This window comes from Ictidomys tridecemlineatus, chromosome 8, assembly GCF_052094955.1.
Source record: "Ictidomys tridecemlineatus isolate mIctTri1 chromosome 8, mIctTri1.hap1, whole genome shotgun sequence".
NCBI lineage: Eukaryota > Metazoa > Chordata > Mammalia > Rodentia > Sciuridae > Ictidomys > Ictidomys tridecemlineatus.
The window spans coordinates 61,643,995-61,665,534 of NC_135484.1; the positions used below are offsets into that span (position 1 = coordinate 61,643,995).

Here is a 21,540-nt window from a genome sequence, read left to right on the forward strand (position 1 = left end):
GGGCGGGCCAAGCCGCTTCGGGTGACCGCCGCTTGCAAAAACGGCTGCTGTTTACAGAAGATGATTTCTGCACCCGCCGGGGGGCCACCTGTCTAGTTGGGTAGCTGTGGCCGCGTGGTTAGGGACCGGGTGCGTGATGCGGCTGCTCCCAGAGCGAGCCCTAGGCCTTCCAGGGGGAGCCCAGATGGCGGAGGCCGAATTCCGCTTCGGGCGGGGCGGGCCAAGTCGCTCTGGGTGTCCGCCGCTTGCAAAAACGGCTGCTGTTTACAGAAGATGATTTCTGCACCCGCCGCGGGGCCACCTGTCTAGTCGGGTAGCTGTGGCTGTGTGGTTAGGAACCGGGCGGGTGATGCGGCTCCTCCCAGAGCGAGAGCTAAACCTCCCGGTGGGGCCGCTTGCGGGAGCGGCTGGTGTCTGTGGGACTAGATTTCTGTGCCCGCGTGGCCGTCCAAGATCCACTTCTCTGGGACAAACTGTCACTTCCAATAAACCTACCAGTTCACGGCGCTCTCTTATTCAGGGAATTATGCTAGAAGTTCCTCCGTAGGTAGGCTGCGGCTGTTCCGATGGGTCTTTCTTATCCGGTTAAAGTGGAGACATTAGATTCGCTGCTTCCTCGCCGGCCGCCATGTTGGAACCCCCATCACATCATTTTCAACTCAAACAACCTGTTTTTTATCAAAATAAAATTTTGATAAGTGCTTTTCTCTTTTGTCAGACCTTGGACCTATAATAGCTGAGGAGAGTTTTTAAGAAACTATTAGGCTAAAATATTAAGTGTCAAACTGACATTATCTATAGAATTGCTGAGTGTTGGACATTTGAATTCAGTTGGCCTTATGGAATTTTTGTGTAATTGAAAACATCTATTTAAGATGCTTAAGCTCCAAGGTGAATAGCTATTTTATTTTATTTTATTTTTCCTTGGTTGTTTTCATGTATGTCCTTTTGAAGAAAGAGGCAAACCCCTTATTATATTTAGTGATAATTGATATATTTATAGAATACTATTTGTTAAAGATTTGTATTATCATATTTAATCATGAATTTGGGAAGATCCTTCCTTCCTTCCTTCCTTCCTTCCTTCCTTCCTTCCTCTCTCTCCTTCCTCCTTCCTCCCTCCCTCCCTCCTTCTCTTCCTCTCTCTGTCTCTCTTTCTTTCTCTCTTTCTTTCTTTCTTTCTTTCTTTCTTTCTTTCTTTCTTTCTTTCTTTCTTTCTTTCTTTCTTTCTTTCTTTCTTTCTTCTAATTAGTTATATATGCCAGCATATTGCATTTTGTTTTTATTGTACCCAAATGGAACACAACTTTTCATTTCTCTAGTTTTACATGATGCTGAATCACACCATATTTGTAGTCATACATGTACCTAGGGTAATTATGTCTATCTCATTCCACTATCTTTCCTGCCCCCATCCCCCTTTCTTTCCCCTACTTTGCTCAATTAAAATTTCTGCATTTTTCCCATGCCCCTCACCATTATGGATCAGCATCTACTTATCAGCTTTTCATTTGGGGGGATTGGCTTATTTTTCTTAGCAAGATACTCTCCAACTCCACCCATTTACCTGCAAATCCCATAAATTTATTCTCTTTTAATGCCGAGTAATATTCCATTGCAAAAATGTGCCACAGTTTCTTTATCTATTGAAGGGCATCTAGCTTGTTTCCACAGTTTAGCTATTGTGAATTGAGCTGCTATAAACATTGATGTATGCTGATTTAAGTCCTTTGGGTAAAGACCAAGGAGTGGGATAGCTGGGTCAAATGACAATTCCATTCCAGTTTTTCTAAGGAATCTCCATACTGCTTTCCAGAGTGGTTGCACCAATTTGCAGTGCCACCAGCGATGTATCCCCACATCCTCAACAACACTTACTACTGCTTGTATTCTTGATAATTGCCATTCTGACTGAAGTGAAATAAAATCTTAGAATAGTTTTAATTTACATTTCTGTAATTACTAGAGAACCTGAACTTTTTTTCATATATTTGTTGATTGATTGTATATCTTCTCAGAAGTGTCTTTTCAGTTCCTTAATTGGGCTATTTGTTTTTTTTTTTTTTTTTTTGATATGAAGTTTTTTGAGTTCTTTATATATCCTGGAAATTAGTGTTCTGATGTGCATGTAGTAAAGATGTTCTTCCACTTTGTGGGCTCTGTCTTCATATTATTGATAGTTTCCTTTGCTGAGAAGAAGCTTTTTAGTTCGAATCCATCCCCTTTATTAATTCTTGATTTTATTTTTTGCACTTTTGGAGACTGGTTAAGGGAGGATACATTCTTGTAATCCCAGTTTTGCGGATACAGAAACTAAAACAGAAAGATAGGATGGTTTTTCCTGAAGAACACAAAGCAAATGGCACTTGGGAACTCAAAACCATTATAGCTAACTCAGAGCCTGTGTTCCTTATTTTGCCATGCAGTAACTGGGATACTGGCAACATCCAGACTAGAGAAAATAGAAAGGCAAGGTGCAGTACGTAGAAATTGATGGGTATTAAAGTGCAATAAAGAAAAATCAAGCTGTTAATGGTGGAGCATACCTATAAATCCCAGCTATTGAAGAGTCTGGGACAGGAAAACTTTGAATTTGAGACTAGCCTCAGCAATTTAGCAAGACCCCATCTCAGAAGGTGGGGTGGGAAAGGAGATTGGAGGTGGGGGTGGGGGCAATAAGAGAAAGGAGTGATAGAGAAAGGGAGGAAGGGGAAAAGAAGGAAAAAATCAATAGCTAAAATGTCAAACAACAGTAACCAACAAGAACTCTGCCAAAGAAAATGTGGTTTATATACATAATGGAGTATTACTCAGACATAAAGAATGATTTCATGACATTCACTAGTAAATGAGTGGATCTGGAGATTTTGTTCTAAGTGAAATAAGACAGCCCCCAAAAAACAAATGTCAGATGTTCTCTCTGGTATGTGAATGCTCACCTATAACAGGGGTGGAGGGAGAATTATCAGTTCAGTGAATTAGACAGAGAGGAATGAAGGGAAGGGAGAGGGAACACGAATAGGAAGGAAAATGGAATTAATCTGACATAACTTTTCTTTGTATGTATATTAATACACCACAGTGAATCTCAACATCATGTACATCCACAGACTAGGATACCAATTAGAATAAGAATACTCCATGTTTGTATGAATATCTCAAAATAGATTCTACTGTCATGGATAATACTATTCTCAGCTATTAAAAGAAAAAAAAGAATGTAAACTCTGTCAGAGGAACCCAACAGCATTACAAGTGATAACATGATTGCACCAAATGAGTTGGGTTGACCTAATTAACTTTAGAATTAAAGAAACAAGTTTTTAAAAAAAGAGTGAATCCTAATATAAACTTTGGAGTTTAGTTAATTCTGTATTTGTATTGTCTTAGCAATAGTAACAAATGCACTACACTACTTAATATAATTACTGTTAATTAAACTGTCTTGGGGAAGGGGTAGATGGGAATTCAGTGATTTCTGCTAAAATTTTACATAAACCTAAAGCTGTTCTAAAAAATAAAATCTGTTATTTTAAAAAATTGTAAAGAAATCAGAAGATGTAATATTTTTTTCTTAGAGAAAAAAGGCCAATTTTCATAACTTTATTTTTAGGGGTGGAAATATTCTAACAACAGCAAATAAATAAATTTGAAAATAAATAAATAAATTTATCTACATAGAATTCCCAACTTCTGTGTGTGTCTAATGCATTCCTCATTAACTCAAATCTTACTGTTTTCTGCTTATGGTCTAAAATAGCCTGGAGCCTGGTAAATAATATCATTTCTTTAAGTAGCTATTTGAAGATTCTCTCATTTGTGCAGTGATTTGGGAGTGACATTCTAGTTGAAAGCATAGACTGGAGCTAGGTTTCCTGGGTTCAATACTTACTGTCCATTATAAGTAATGTGACATTGATAGGCTGCTTAAGCTCTGAGCCTTATATCTTCATCTATAAATAATAATAACCCCATCCTCATAGGAATGTGGTGAGGATTATGGTGTTGAAAGATTTAAGATACTGAAACATAGTAAGTGTTCAATATATGCTAACTGTTCCAGGTTGTAACAGCACTCAAAAAAGTATTCGATTTTAAGAGGTTTGAGTTAGGAATGCTCAACTGGTAAAGTCTATGGAAATATCCAAATTCCAAAAACTCCTGAAATGGAAATACTTCTGGTCCTAAGCATTTCAGATAAGGGATACTCAGATAAGGCATATTTATAATATTACTGATGGGGGGTAAAATTGGGAGTTCATAACCCACTTCAATCTAATGTATGAAATATGATATGTCAAGAGCTTTGTAATGTTGTGAACAACCAATAAAAAAATTAAAAATTAAAAAAAATATATTACTGATGGTACAGAGATAATAATAATACCTTATAAACAGGTTACTTTGGCTGAAAAATATTTGATGAGATTGATCTTCCATTTATCATTTTGCTTGTGATCTTTAACAGATTAAATTTATGTTAATAAAGTATTTTATGATGATGTTCCTTTGAAAATTAACTGCAATATTCCTTTTCAAATCACCTTTATCTACATTTTTAATATTTTTAAATTGTAGATAAATGTAATACCTTTATTTTATTTATGTTATTTTTATGTGATGATAAGGATCAAACCCAGTACCTCACAAGTGCTGTCCACTGTGCTACATCTCCAGCCAAATTTATTATATTTAATTACATGTAAATATGCTCATATACTAACAGTATAGTAAACTATTTTGAAATGTGGCTGTCTTTGAGTTTGAGAAGGGGCAAAAAAGGAAAATAATTTTGGAGTATTGGTAATGTTTGGAAACTTATTTTTAATTTATTGTATTTCTGTAATTCTTTTCTATTAGTAGATCAATAGAATGGTCTTGTGTATCTTTCATTGTTATTTCTCACTTCTGTCTATGGGGTTTATCATGCAGAAGTATATTATCAGAAATTAATAATTACAAGGAAATGTTTTAATTTAACATCTGTACCAGATGTGACATATTTAAAACAATTGATAAACATTTTTCAGTGGCATATGGTCTGAGTCTGACATGCTTTGAAAAGAGTACAGAGTTCTGATAATGAGGATTCTGTGAAAATGGGAAAACCAGCATAACAGATATGCTTTGAGAAAGTATGGGTTTTTAGCATCTTGAAACAATATATCACACTCAAAAGGACAGAATTGGGCTCCACAATCTGTTAGCTCATTCTTGTCCAATCTGGTCTCCTCCTTTCTTTTGGAGCCAACGTTGTCATCGGCTCACTGAATTATATTCTGACTGGAATGTATTTCAGGCACAGAGTAATGTGTCTACTTAAATGGAATCCTATCTTTCTATAAAAGTTTTTTGAGTATAATAAATTTAAAATATAAAAAAAATTCTATTAAAGTAAGTGATTCAACAGTTTACATATGTGCCTATTCCCCTGTTGCCCTAAAAAAAAGAAAGACCACTACTTTGAGCAACATAGATGTTTTTCTTTTATGTATAATTTTGAGTAAATTTTTATTTAACTATTAGGTGAATAGACATATTGCAAAGGCTGTTTAATATGAAAATATCTATACATTATAAAATATATTTGTTTAACAGAAATTAACGAATAAAAAGTTCTCTATTGAAGTTTTTTATTATGATCCTTATTAATTCTGTACAGCTCGTCTTAACAAGAATTAACCCTTAATGCCCTCAGGCATCCATTTTTTGTAATAAATAAACTTGTCTCCTACCCATCTAGTATGGTACTAGCTATTCTTGGAAAAGTTGAGATGGTAACCCAAACATTTTTATAGGCCTTTTTTTTTAATATTTGTTTTTCAGTTTTTGGTGGACACATCTTTATTTTTTTATTTTTATGTGGTGCTAAGGATCAAACTCAGCGCCCCACGCATGCCAGGCGAGCGTGGTACTGCTTGAGCCACATCCCCAGCCCACTATAGGTCTTAATTTTGTTATTCAATCAGGATTGAGAAAGGCTATTATTAATATTCAAAAATCACTGAGACTTTTAATGTGAATCATACAGAGTTGTACAAATTAATTAGATGTTATGTTAGAACTGTATTGCCTTATATAAAGGATTAAATTAGATGTTATGTTAGAACTGTATTACCTTATATAAAGGATTAAATGAGATAATCTTTGTAAAGAGATAAACACAATGACAGACACATTGTAAGTGCTCATAAATGACATCTATTATCATATTTTAAGCTTTCATTGTCTGAAAATTTTCCTAAAAATTTTTGGTTGTATTATGATGTTTTGATCAAGAAGAAATTTAGTTTGAACTATAGAAATAGTTTTAAGTACAGGAAAATGTGTGATTTGATCCAAGAAATTATATTTTCACATTTATGTAGGCTGTCTTATTCATTTTATGCTTAATAATTGAGTAACAACAATAAATTTTGTATTTTTATTGCGATAATTTATAATTTTTCCACAGAAACCATCTAATAATAAATGAAGTGTTTTTTTGTGATTGTCCTCATGAGCATTTTAAGTCTTTGCCATTCAAATAGACAAATATTTCTTTTTACTGTATTGATTTATGTGAGAGTGGGTGTGGAAAGAATGAGAAATAGCTAACCTTCCCTGATGCAAAGACAGGATGTTATAATGCCTCTCCAGACCTCCTGCCATAGGATCCTTTCACTTTTCATTGAAAAATGATACATTATCTTTTAGGTATGATTGGCATTGCCATAGGGCACTATTAAATACACAAGTTATATGTAGCTACTTGAGTTATAAAGCTGAAAAAAAATCCATGGAAGTAATTTTTAGAGCAAGAACATCAGTGAATAATTCCTGATAGTGTAAATTGAAGATACTTTATGCAATGACCTATTGAACAAAAAGAAAATGGGTAATAAACACCTTTCTTTATAGTATACACTTGCAGACAGCTTACATATGCTAATTTTAAAGTAAAGTTTATTTATGTTAATAATCTCCATATTCCTGTTTAGAGGTTCATAAAGTAAATAATGTGGAAATATCAGGTGACCACAGTGTATTATGAAATAATAAACTGCTGGTACTGCATTTAACTCAGTGAAAGTTGATAAGTAACATAACATTTCTGATGTAGATGTCATTAAAATATCACTTAGTTGGTGCAGTACTTTTTATATACTCATTATTAAGCTAACCTTCCTATTTTATGGATTATTGGTGTAAAACAGTTTGTTTATACATAAACATGCTTTTTAAGTTTCTTTTTGATTATTGAAAATAAAATAAGGATAAAACAGTTGAAGTAAAGAACTATATAGCCAATGTTTCTAGTATAATTGATTAGTCATTAGGATAAAATGCCTGATTTTTCACTGTAATTTCTATATGGCAATTTGATCTTATGCATTTTTACCAAAATGAAATAGCCAATTGAAGTTTTTCTAATTGAAGATTTTGAACTACTTAATGATTTATGCATAGCCAGAAAATTAAATGAGAGGAGGAGGTCAATAGAAGAGAAAATAGAAATGAGATCTGAATGTTAGTTTTTCATACTTCTATTTCAGGTGTATAAAAACTATCCATGCACTTATTTTCACGTTCTTCTCTACTATTGAATACTGTTGCGATTTGATGATAAATCTGTAGAAATAACTGAAATTTCTCCTTCTTTTAAATTCTCATATTTTTTCAGATTACTTGTTCTCTGCATTACTCCCCTCATGGAGTTGCCCAGAAAGAACTTCCTGTGTTGCACCTTAGGTCATTCTCTGCTTTAAGGACAAGTTGAGATCTGTCATTAAACAAATCTACTTAGTTCTTTACAAGGAATAAGTTTTATAAAATAATAAGAAGAAGCAAAAGAAGATGATGATGATTAGCGTCTTGTTGCCAGTCATTCAACTTGTATTTGCATTGAGTATTTTCCATGTAGAATGAAAAGTGATAGAATATTCAAAGGTATTTATAGAATATGAGTTTCAAAAACCATTTAGACATTACAATTTAGTGAGCTAAATTGAGACTGGAAATAAAATCTGTCTAAAAATATAAAAAAAGTAGAAGATGAAAAAAATTTCAATATAGTGAAGTTACTATTTATAATAGATAAGAATTATATAACCAATGTTTCTAGTATAATTGATTAATTATTAAGAAAAATAAACTGATTTTTCACTATAATTTTTATATAAAAAGAAGTTACAAGTAATTATTTAAACTTAAAAATTAAACTATAACAAGTTGAACAACTAACACATGAATATTATTGTATGTTTTTGAGGAAACTTTTCTAAGCAATAAGATATAAGGGAATAATTTAAAACTTCATGTCCATAAAGTTAAAAATACATGTAAGTAAAATGAAGTATGGAAAGAGCTTGATAAAGATATTTATATAATGGAGACAGAATGCACGTACACTATCACAAGTAATAAGAAATAAGCTATTATATCCACTTAATATGAAAAAGTCATTTACCAAAGAGAAAATCTGTGAATGTGGAAAGTGTTTAACTACATTATTGATCAAACAAATACAGAGTAAGCAAAAATATCCCAGTTTAATATCTACTGATATTCAGAAGTTTTAAGAGTAAAGTAACATGGAGATACTGATATGTTTATATGCTTCTGTATGAAATCAATTTTGAATAGCCATGAATGTTCTTAAAACATATTCATATTCATACCTATTACAGAATATTTATATTGAGCTAAGAGGATCTGTTATTACACAGCCTTGACGAAAATTAAATACATATGTAAGACTGCTATTATTATTTCTAATATACAGATAGATACTAAGGCTCAGACAGGTCATGTGACTTGTTCAAGCTCACAGAGTTTACTAAGAAAATGAAAGTTGGAAAAATTTATGTACATCTAGGGAGATATGACTGATTCTTTTGTCATTTTTATATATATTTTCTAAATTTCTGACACTAAGCCAAAAGGAGGACTAGGACTTTTATATAACAAGAGATGAATGGAGACACAAATATTATAGGCAATATCATATCATTTGTAATAGTTTTTAATCATTAAGAGGATAATCCCATTTGTCTACAGATTTTTTCCTTGTTTCATAAAAATAAGATAACATTATCTGCATTTAATTTAGAACATATATTCTTACCAACTCTTCTTTTTAATGAACTTTAATCAAAGCTGTAAACAGAATCTTCATTTTATGCCCATACAATGTCATAAAAGAATCAATTCTTAAAATGAAAAATTTTAAGTTAATACACCTACATCTTGTTATTTTATTTTCATTTGTAGATGGAAAACATCATTGGAACAGTACGAGATTCCAACCTGAAGTTGACACTTGCTTTTGGAATAGGAATGCATCATGCTGGCCTCCATGAAAGGGACCGAAAAACAGTAGAGGAACTATTTGTGAACTGTAAAGTTCAGGTACTTTTTTTCTCCAATGAGTACATATTTAAAAGTAACCTAAAAGTTATATGTTACTTAGATATAATATCATCTTTTATTTTTAGGTTCTTATTGCTACAAGCACGTTAGCCTGGGGTGTAAACTTTCCAGCTCATTTAGTAATTATTAAAGGAACAGAATATTATGATGGAAAAACAAGACGTTATGTGGATTTTCCCATTACAGGTAATTTTTTTTTAATTTACAGAGATACCTTAAGTTTCCTGTTTAGCCTTAACAACTTAAATTTTCATGAGTTAATATGTGTACCTCCTGTTTTAGCCTTCACAATTTAAATGGACTCAAGCATGCTAGACAAGTGCTTTATCACTGAGAAATACCCCATTCCTTTTTGTTTTATTTTACAACAGGATATCACTCAGTTGCCCATCCTGGCCTCAAACTTGTGACCCTCTTGCCTCAACTTCTCAAATAGCTGGGATTATTAATTAATTTTATTGAGAATTGGTCACATTTAAACATACAGTAAGCAAATTTGTAATAATAATAGAATGCAAAACACTGAGCTGTTTTATTTACTTTAACTTACCCAATTTGTTAATAAGCACTAAAAATATAACTGATGCTTCCAAATTCATAAAGTACTATGAGAAATTATTAGTGATAAAAAATCTTTTGATTAAGCATTTAGTGTTTAATTTTAAATGCATTTCACCAGAAATGATAACTTCCATGGGACTTCCAGAACCAAAGCACTTATTGCTATAATGAATGCATGAGCAGTCTATGAAGATATTTTAAATTTTAATAAAGTCATTTTCAGTTGGTTTTGAAGAGGGATATATATTCAATATACATTTCTACTCAATGAATACATGTAAAACTTTATCATTTTTAAGCCATTGTTTATGTCAGATTCCTGCAGTATAAAAGAATTTTTATCCCATGTACAGGAAAAAGACAAGACCTAAATAAATACATTATTCATTGTGGAAAATAATAAAAGGGCTTCACTAAAGAGATTTTTCTATATAAGTTTTATGATTTTCTGTTTAATTAAAATAGTAACATTTCTTACCCAACGTCATTAATCATTTAACTAAAGGAGACTATCATCTTTTAATAGTGCCAAACACCTTTTGGGGAACTCAATATTACAACATAGTAACTTTCTAATTTGTCCTAACTTTTCTGAGTAAATTATATTAACTTAGCAAACTTAATAATAGCCATCACAAATAGAATATGTACTCTTAAAATATTGTTTCCTTTGTTATTTTGTTGTAGAAGCATGCCCTCATCATTAATTCATACCTTCTACCATGTGCCACTTTGTAGAATATCTCTTGTTTTACAGATGTGCTCCAGATGATGGGAAGGGCTGGGCGCCCTCAGTTTGATGACCAAGGCAAAGCTGTAATTCTGGTTCATGATATTAAAAAAGACTTTTACAAAAAATTTCTGTATGAACCTTTCCCGGTAGAGTCAAGGTAAATTTTGCTTTAAATTAATTTAAATGGGATTTGTTTTGTAGCAAGTTTTAGTGTTTTTCTGGTTACATTTTATTACTTAAAAATGAGTAAAACTTGTAGTATAAAAGAATTACTCACTGTGAAACATTGTAATTATCCCAGTAATACTTAATGATAATTTTTATTTTTAAAAAATAACATTTTAAGGAGCTGGGGAATGGCTCAGTTGATAGAGTGCTTGCCTAACATTCACAAGGCTCTAGGTTCAATCCCCAGCACCACCAAAAAGAAAAGAAATCTTAAAAATAAATAAATAACATTTTAAGAGAACAAATACAGTACCATGTGCAGCCAAATTGGCTCTGGAGTCAGATTACCTGTATTGAAATCTGAGCTCAGCCACCTATTTGCTCAATATTGAGCAAGTTATTTAATTTCTCAGTGCCATGGGCTGCCTATCTGTAAATGAAATTATAACCATAATAATAGAGTTAATATCTAAAATAAGGGATATGTAATTAATAATTTAGGTTGCTAATTTATTTCAGAATTATCCCATGCTTCTTTATGGACCCAATAACTACTACTACTGCTGCAAAATCTTCCCTTATTTTCATGGTTGAAAATAACCCTTTCTTCCTCAGATTTATATTTTCTCATATACAACACTTTTCACATTCTACCTTTTATCATAGTGCTTTTCTATATACTCTCCTTTACTTTAGTATAGTCTGACTGCATTGAGGACAAACATGTTTTTCATTTATATTGTATGTTGTTGTTGAATCCTAAATGCAAATAATGTTTGTTTTTTTAATTTGAAAAATAAGCATTAAATGCTGTGAAATACAGCTAAAACTATGCTAAGAGAAAAATTATGACCAAAAATTTATATGTTAAAAAAGAAAAAATGAAAAATTAGTTATCAAGATTCTGTCTCAAGAATTTGAACATCAGCAAATTGAACTCAAAGCAAGACAACATAAAGACAAGAGCCCAGTGTGGTGGCTCATGCCTATAATCCTAGTGGCTCAAGAGTGAGGAAAGAAAATCACATGTTTAAAGCCAGACTCAGCAACATAGCAAGCTCCTGTCTCTAAATTAAAAAAAAAAAAAAAAAATTAAAGAGATGGGGAATATGACTCAGTTGTTAAGCACCTCTAGACCTCTAGGTTCAATCCCTAGTATAAAATAAGTAAATAAGAGCAAGAAGTAATAGATTGACAATAAACATGGATCAGAGAAAAGTAAAAAGTGACAGAAATTGGTTCTTTGCAAAAGATGACTAAGACTGATAATTGAATCTCAATATTAGGAATAAAATGATACTATAGATATTAAAAGGTAATAAGATAATATAAACCACTTTATATAAATAATTTTTAAATTTTAGATCAAATGGTAAAATTTCTCTTTAATCATTTATTAAAACTGACCCAATAATAAAATCTCAAATTACCTATCAAAGCAATTGAGTCTTAAATTTAAGATCTTTTTACAAAGAAATCTTCTGACCCAGATGCTTAAGTAAATTGTTCATAGCATTTAAGGAAGAAATAGCATCAGGTTTAAATGAAACTCTTCCTCCTAGAAAACATAGGCATATTTGCCAGCTTTTTTTATCAGACCAGAATAGCTTGAATGACAAAACCTAATAAGAAATTTATAAAATAGGAATGTAACAAACTGTATCTCTCATGAATACAGATGTAGAAATCCCAAACAAAATTTTAGTAAATCACCCTAAGATGTATGAAGACACGAATGGTGTGACTCTACTTCATGTACAACCAGAAACATGAAAAATTGTGCTGTATGTGTGTTCTATGAATTGAAATGCATTCTGACATCATATATAATGAATTAGAATAAATAAATAAATTTTTAAAACATATAGATGCATCAAAATTATGTTTAAAATGTCATGATACACTTTTGTATCTCCAAAAAAAAAAAGTAAATCAAAACCAGCAATATATAAAAATACATTATAGCCAAATATGGTTTGTTTCTTAAATATGAAGATTATTTGTTATCTGAAAATAGATGAATATAATTAACATTAACAGAAAAAAATGAGAAAAACCTCATAATTACCTCATCAATGTTTTTAAAAAAAGCATTTGACAAAATTCCACACCGATTCATAATTAAAAAAAAAAACATTGCAAGCAGGCATATAAATGAATCTCCTTAATCTTTTGTAGTATCTACAAAAAATCCACTGTAAGCATAATAATTAATGAAGAAATCAAAAGTTTTCCCTTTTGAGAAAACTGTGTATCCCTATGTAGAAGAATGATATTAGATCCCTATCTCTTACACTGCACAAAAGTCAACCCGAAATAAATCCAAGACTTAGGAATTAGACAAGAAACTTTGCAAGTGCTAGAAGAAAACGATAGGTCAACATGTCAACATTGGCATAGGCACCAACTTCCTTAACAAAGACTCCTTAAGCTCAAGAAATAAAATGAATCATTAAGTGGGACAGCATCGAATTTAAAAGCTTTTGTATAGCAAAGGAAATTGTTTGAGAGTATGAAGAAAGGTGCCTACAGAATGGGAGAAAACCTTTGCCAGCTATTTCTCTGATGAAGAATTAATATCCAGAATATATAAATAACTCAAAAATATTAACACCAAAAAATAAATAAGTAAACCAATTAATGAATTGGGAAAAAAACTAAACAGACTTTTCTCAAAAGCAAAAATACAAATGGCCAACAAATATATGAAAAAAATGATCAACATCCCTGACAATTAGGGAAATGCAAATCAAAACTACATTGAAATTCCATCTGATTCCAGTTAGAATGGCAGTCATCAAGAATAAAAATATGAATAATAATAATAAATATAAATAATAATAAATGCTTTCTAGGATGTGTGTGTGGGGTACACTCATACATTATGGTAGGTTTGCAAATTAGATCAACCACTTTGGAAAACAGTATGGAGATTCCTCCAAAGAATAGAAATAGAACCACCATATGCCCCAGCTATCCCACTCCTCAGTATTTATCCAAAAGAACTAAAATCAATACACTGTACTGACACAGTCGCATCCATGTTTATAGCAGCACAATTCACAATAACCTAGTTATAGAACCAACCCAGGTGCCCATCAGCAGATGAATAGATAAAGAAAATGTGGTATTTGTACATAATAGGGTTTTACTCAGTCATGAAGAAGAATGAAATTATGACATTTGCTAGTAAATGGATGGAATTGAAGAACAGGCTAAGTGAAATAAACCAGACTCAGAAAGTCAAGAGTCAAATGTTTTCTCTCATATGTAGAAACTAGACTAAAATAAGGGAAAAGGGGGAAGGGTGGAAACTCCATGAAAATAGAGGACAGATCAGTGTAAATAGAAAAATGGGATTAAGCAGTAGGATGAGGGACAGGAAATGGAAGGAACTGCAGGATGAAATTGACCAAATTATGCTGTGTACATATATGAATATAGCACAGTGAATTTCACCTTTATGTTTATCTATAAGGCACAAATTAAAACAATAAATAAACAGAAGGAAGACCAATATAGTAGAGGAAGGAAAATAGGGAAAGGAAGAGGGGAGGAAAAGAGGAAGCACTGGAGCAAAAGTGAAACAAGTTAAATTCCATGCATGTATGATTATGTCAAAATGAACCAAACAATTATGTTTAATGCACTAATAAAAACAGTTTTTTGAGTTTTCCCTTTGAAATAGGGAATGATAAAGAGCAGTGTTGTAGCCAGGTACAGGTCGCATGCCTGTAATTCCACTGGCTCTGGAGGCTGAGAGAGGATTGCGAGTTCAAAGCCAGTATCAGCAAAAAGTAAGGCACTAAGCAACTCAGTGAGACCTTGTCTCTGAATTAAAAATTACAAAATAGGGCTGGGCATGTGGCTCAGTGGTCGAATGCTCTTGAGTTCAATCCTTGGTGCCCCTATCCCCCCAAAAAAAGGAAGTTGCTTATATCACTTTTTTGGTAAACATTGTGTTAGAGTCACATGCCACTATAATAGGATAAGAAAAACAAAAGTTAGAATATCCCTTTGAGCAAGGTAGTAAAAGCATACATATCAGGAGGGTTTTCTAGGGCACTACCAATGCTTGATCTTGGTGTTGGTTATACATGTTCACATTGTGAGAATTAATTGATTTAAAGACATATAATTTGTGTAGTTTCTCTGTGTATACTTCACTATAAATCTAACTACATTTTTTAATTTCATACCTTGATATGGCCATTAATATTTTATCCATTGTAGAATATTCTATAGTTTATTTATTCATTTTTCTATTAATGTGTATTTAGAAAGTTTCCAACTTTTTTATCTTGTGTGTAATGTTGGAGTAAATCATTTTACTTTTCTGACCTCACAGGTTAATGTTTCTTTATCGGGTCTTCATGAAAAAGTGGAATTGGCTGGATCATAGTGATTATTCCAATAGATATTGTCAAGTTGCTCTCCAAAATAACTGTACCCATCTCTATTCAACTACTGGTGAATTGAGAATAATGGCCACTTTTTTTATTAGTGTATATTAATTAGTGATTTTTTCCATTCATTTTTTTCTGATTATTTTCTCATTTGGTTGCCAAAGTTATTTTTATTATCACATGAATCATAATTTATTTAGTGTTTTATTTTCTTAGGCATTGCTTACTTCTATTTGGTTTTTGTTGTTGTTGTTTGGTAGTGGTGGGTTTTTGTTTTTTGTTTTTTTGGGTGTGTGTGTGTGTGTGTGGTACAATGCATTGAACCTGGGGGATATACCACTGACTTACATTCCCATCCTTTTTTTTTTTTTAATTTTCAGACAAGGTTTTGCTATGTTGCCCAGGCTGGTCTCAAACTGTGATCTTCCTACCTCAGTCTCCTGAGTCACTGAGATTATGTGGGTGTAGCACCATTCTTATCCTTTTGTGTGTTGTATATACAAAATAAAATGAACAAGTGTTTCACCACATCTGAAAATCTTCATATATTCCACAATACCTAATATAATAATGTCTTCTTATCTATATAGGCACTTAATGTTCACCAAATAAATTTTTAAAAAATCTTTGCTCACGCCTCTCTCCTATCATCCCTTTCTTGCCAAGCTCCTTTAATCTGTACCAGTATTTATTCCATACCCTCTCGAGTACTTTATAAGTATGCTTTTCCCATTGTCTGGTCTTACCCTCTCTCTTGACTCTTCTTCTGAAAGTTACTAGTTTACTTCCTGTCAGCCTATGTTTATTTTCCATCTAGTAATTTATTTCCCTAGAATGACTTGTAGCAGTAAGTGCCTCCTATTGCATACCTACAATATGACTACTAGTAATGGCTTTCAACAAGTTATTATTACTTATTTTATTCTAGGAAAATATCATATAATTGTAGTATTTTTGTGAGACTCTGTCTCTGGCCCACTTCTTATTCACATTCAAATAAAAAATAACATACTTTTTGAAAAGAAAACAAGCATAAATTTTTATGTACTAGTTAATAATACAAGTTCTTTTTTTTTTAAAGAGAGAGAGAGAGAGAGAATTTTTTTTAATATTTATTTTTTAGTTCTCGGCAGACACAACATCTTTGTTGGTATGTGGTGCTTAGGATCGAACCCGGGCCGCACGCATGCCAGGCGAGCGCGCTACCGCTTGAGCTACATCCCCAGCCCAATAATACAAGTTCTTAAGGTTCATAATACTAAGTGATTTTTGTGGTGAAAGGACATTGTAAATGTCCCTCAAATCCCCACAAAATAATTTGGAAAGAATTACTCACAAAGTATACACAAAATATATAAATTACACAAAACACATTTGTATCTTAGAATGTAAAATCTGAATCTAGACTATTTGAGATAAATCAAGTGTACTTTGTTTAATGGTCATACTTATTTTCCATGCCTTATCCACTATGCAGCTTATTAGGAGTGCTATCTGACCACTTAAATGCAGAGATCGCTGGTGGTACAATAACATCTAAGCAAGATGCAATGGACTATATCACCTGGACTTACTTTTTCCGACGTCTTATCATGAACCCCAGGTAAGTGCAGGGCTTTTTTGAAAAGAAATTATCTTTTTGTTTTACACTGGAACAAGATGTATTTGAAATTAATAAACTCTAAAATTGAATACATACCAAAAAAGTTAGAACTTTGGGCTTTGTAGGTCTATGGATTTGTCCAAAAAAGTCAGATTTGTCCAAAAATTCTGATGTAATCGCATTGCATTATATCAAAAATCAATTGGTTATGTGTTTTTGATAATTTCACTTATTTTAATTATCTTAAAGATATTTTTGAAGAGTTTGCTGTTTAGTTGGGAGTCAATACATCTGAAGCCCTTTGGAAATGTGTGAAACTATGATAGTGAAAAAATTAGGGCTGGGGTTGTGGCTCAGTGATAGAGCACTTGCCTTGCATGTGTGAGGCATTGGGTTCGATCCCCAGCACCCACATAAAACAACTAAACAAAATAAAGGTATGGTGTTCATCTACAACTAAAAATATTTTAAAAAATTTAAATTGGGGAGTGGTAGATAATTTTTATTCTTGACAGTATGTTATATCTTCATTTAGCCCCTCCTATTATCTAATATCATGCTAAACGCTTAGATGTAAAGGTAAGTACAACATCCCCTATCTTCAAGTACTGATGGTATAGTATGAAAAACACATGTATGGAACAGGAGTAGTAATAGGTAGAAAAGATTCAGACAGAAAAATACTGTCAGAGCAAAAAGTCTCAGGGACTGAGTTAAGTGTTTAGAAAATATGAAAAAGATTGATGTACCTTAAGGAATATGGAGATTGTCTTGACAAGAAAGTGTGCGAAGGCCAGAGGGTAAAGGATCTATTGACTGTATATATCTGATCCTGTTGGAATCTTAATGGAATGATCCATTGGAAGTTCTTAAACATGGATTGATGTCACCAAATTTAGTTTTTATTTTAATACTGTGATACTATATTAGGGAATCCAATGGAATGGGGAGAAAATATACCAGTTAGAAAGTTATTTAATGATAAGATGATAACTTTAACATGCAGAGGCAGTGAAGTAAGGGTGGAATTTGAGGGATGTGCTGAAGTAAGTAAAAGAAAATTTAAAAAACATTACAAGGCCTTCAATAGAGAAACCCTAAGATATGATGCTCCACTTTGTTTTGATGAAGTTACAGTTTTATTTTTTTCACCATCCTTTTGACTACTGCCATATGGACTTCCCACCGTCATTTCAAATGTACCATGTATAAAACTGACTTAATGATAAAAGTCATCAAACTCCTCCACTAATCCAACTTTATTACTTTTGATAATATTATCACTGTATCTGTTTGCCCTAACTTCACACTCCAGACTTGCATTTTAATTTTCACTCTCCCTTGCAGCTCTCCAACTGCTTAACCTGCTTTTAGTCTATCCCTAATCTAGTCTCATTTGTAAACCATTAAATAGTATTGATCAGAAATTAAATGAATTATACAAGAGTTGGAAGCCAGATGAGGTTAGTTTTCTTTAAAATTAGATAATAAGAAGGAAATTGCTCAGTGTTTACATTTTTTTCAACCATGAGAGTGAAATGAGTCAAGAGCACAGTTGGAAACACCATTCAGAATAGGGGTCCCACAGAGAAGGAACTGGAGTAGGCATCACTCCTGTTGCTCTAGTTAGAAACTGTCTTCTATGTAATAAAACTTTGGGTAATAAACAGTAGTAATTAAGAGCAGAACAACAAGCTCAGGGAAGAGACTTATCATAATAGACAAAGGATGAAATTTTGAGAGGAAATTATACTAAGCCTTTGTTCCAGGGAATTTCTTGAGTTTTGGCATTTGTATGTCTCCTGCTTACTCATGTTTGTAATCAGTGTAGTCCATGTAAATAAACAAATATTCCTTGGTTCACATTGCCTCCCCTACTTGATATCTGATAGACATCTAAGGAAATTTGGTATTGACAATATGTTATATCTTCATTTAGTAATGACTTTGCTTAGAGTACTTAGTACATGTGGCAGCTGCTTTTCCTGTCCTCCTACTGCCCATAGGAGGATCAGATGTCCTACCACCGCCACCAAAGGGCTAGAATCAATTGAGGGAGACATTAACTCACATACTTCTAAGTAAGAGGTTCCTCTCACTGGTGCTCTTGTGATCACTCTTCTTCCTGCCTACAGTATCTAACCCATCTAGCCCTAGCAGTCTTAAAAGTCCAGTCATACATTGATAAATGCAGCTTTAATTGGTTTCCAAGATGTGAAAGTTTATCTACTCTTGATCATCCATATCATATATGTTGGTTCCCTTTAGTAGCTGACTATGCATATTTTGAGATACCCCTAAAAAAGAATATGCAGTACTCATGTAAATTTTATTTATAAAAATTTACTATAAAAAAAAGACCACACAAAGCATCTCAACTTATTTCAAAGTTTAGAGATCAATGCATTCTCAGTACAAAATGTAACAAAATTGAATATCCCCTATGCTAAATGCTTGGGAACAGTAATATTTGGATTTCAGATTTTTGGAGGTTTCGGAATATCTATTTACATATACATAAATGAGATATCTTGGGAATGTGATTCGAGTCTAAACACAAATTCATTTATGTGTCTTATAAACTTTATATATATGCTGAAGGTAAGGTTATTCAGTATGTTTAGTACGCCTGCATTTTGACTGTTACCTTATCACATAAGGTGAGGTGTGGAATTTTCCTCTTGTGACTTTGTATCATTGGTCAAAATATTTTATATTTTGAAGCATTGCAGATTAGGATTGTTCAATTTGTAAAACCAGAAATAGACAATAAAAAGAACGATAAACAAATTCTAACTGTTTGATATTTTAAAATATTTATTCCAGTGAAAGGTAAAATCAAATAAAAGACTAGAGCTATTAAAAAAAATAATAAGTGTTACATAGCAAACAAAGCTTCTGGATTCAAACAAAAGCACAGTTCCAAGGAATATTTAGACCTTTAAAGACCTAAAAAATAAAATAACTAAGCATTCATCTCAAAAGAAACTATATGAACAACAATAGCAGAGTATAAATACAGGAATTTATAAACATAAAATGAAATTAATAAATCAGGAAACAATAATTCTCACTAGCAATTATTATTGAGTGTCTACTGTATTTGAGATGTTATATCAAGAGCTTAACTCATTTAGTACTGTATGATCTCCCTTCTATATATGAAGGAACTGAAGTAACTGAAAAGTAAGCAACTTTCTTACAATAACACAGTTCATGAATAGCAGAAGCAATACTGGCATTCCATCACATTTGTTGTCACTGGGCTTATTATCAGGTCCAGAGCTCAAGCATTCACTCCCTGTCCACTTCTCTTCCACTGCTATGCTGAAAAGTTTCTTGGTTTAAACCATATGATACTAATTTTCAGTATATGACAATCATGTTCATTTGATGCTATCTCCCAAACCATAAATGGTCAGTTTTAATGTGTATACCTTCACATGGAGATAAAAATGGAAAACTGTGCCTAAAATAAGTTTAACAATTTACATATTTTACCTAATAAGCTGTAATCAAATTTTGCTACTTTCTTTCTAATTTACTTTTTTAAAAATTGCTATAAACTTTTGTATGTGGAATTCTAAGTTTTCTTTTTCTCCATTTTAATTGACAAATAATATCTATATTTATGGGATAAATGTGAGATATTTCATTACATGCATACATTATAAAATGTTTTCTGCATATAAATGAGGTTATGCAATATTTGTCTCAGTCCCTGACTTATTTCTATTAGCATAACATCCTCTATATTCATTTCATGTTGTTGCAAAAGCAAGTATTTTGTTCTTTCTTATGGCTGAATATATTACATTGTATATATACCACATTTTTTTAATCCATTTATCTGTCAATGAACATTTAGATTGTTTCCATAATTTTGCTATTATAAGCACTGCTACAGTGAATATGGGGAGTTCCATATACTGGTTTCAGTTTCTTTGGGTATATAACCAGTAGTAGGATTGTTGGATCATATAGTAAATCTATGTTTAGTTTTGTTAGGATCCTACATACTGTTTTTCAAAATGTCTTTAGTAATTTAAATTCCTACCAGTATTGCACAAAGGTTCGCTTCACATCCTCATGACTGCCTCTTAATTATATTTTTTCATTACTATGTATGTTAAAATCTTCTTGCCACAAAGCTGCAAGCAAACAAAGGCACAGGAGTTGAGAAAACTGGTAAATTTTATTTTACTTATTTTTCAGATCTACTTAAAGTATTACAAAGGCTAACATCAGTGTCTCAAATGAAAGGCTTATATTCTGTGTAGTTTTAATTTTTCCTTAATACTCCCTATCATCCAGTGACATAAATTGAGATTTGACCTTTCTTGGGTGGGAAGAGAATATATGCAAGCTCATCTGCCTGCATATGTGTAACAGACAAGTTTATTTAACCATTGAAAAGGAATGCTGTTTTCAAAATATGGTCACACATAATAAATAAAGATGACCTGATGTTCCAGCCCCTGTCAGTTGTACTGTAAAGCCCCCATCATACCACATCCAAAGTAAAACTTCTATTAGTGAAGATTTTGCCCATTGTTCCTCAGCTGCTCACGATTTCTGTTTATATTCCTATGCATGTGTGTATTTTATATATATGTGTGTGTGTAGTGTGTGCAAATACATACCTATATATATATAAG

The 21,540-nt window shown here is 32.3% G+C and overlaps 1 protein-coding gene across 4 annotated transcripts in view; it reads left to right on the forward strand.

The window, feature by feature from the left end:
• Ascc3 (activating signal cointegrator 1 complex subunit 3) overlaps positions 1-21,540 on the forward strand; it is a 340,007-nt gene that overhangs the window by 237,228 nt on the left and 81,239 nt on the right. For all 4 annotated transcript variants that reach the window (XM_078019561.1, XM_078019562.1, XM_078019563.1 and 1 more), the window contains 4 exons: positions 9,253-9,390; positions 9,477-9,597; positions 10,730-10,862; positions 16,757-16,882. In XM_078019561.1, the coding sequence (XP_077875687.1) occupies positions 9,253-9,390; positions 9,477-9,597; positions 10,730-10,862; positions 16,757-16,882 (518 nt within the window). The remainder of the gene's footprint in view (positions 1-9,252; positions 9,391-9,476; positions 9,598-10,729; positions 10,863-16,756; positions 16,883-21,540) is intronic.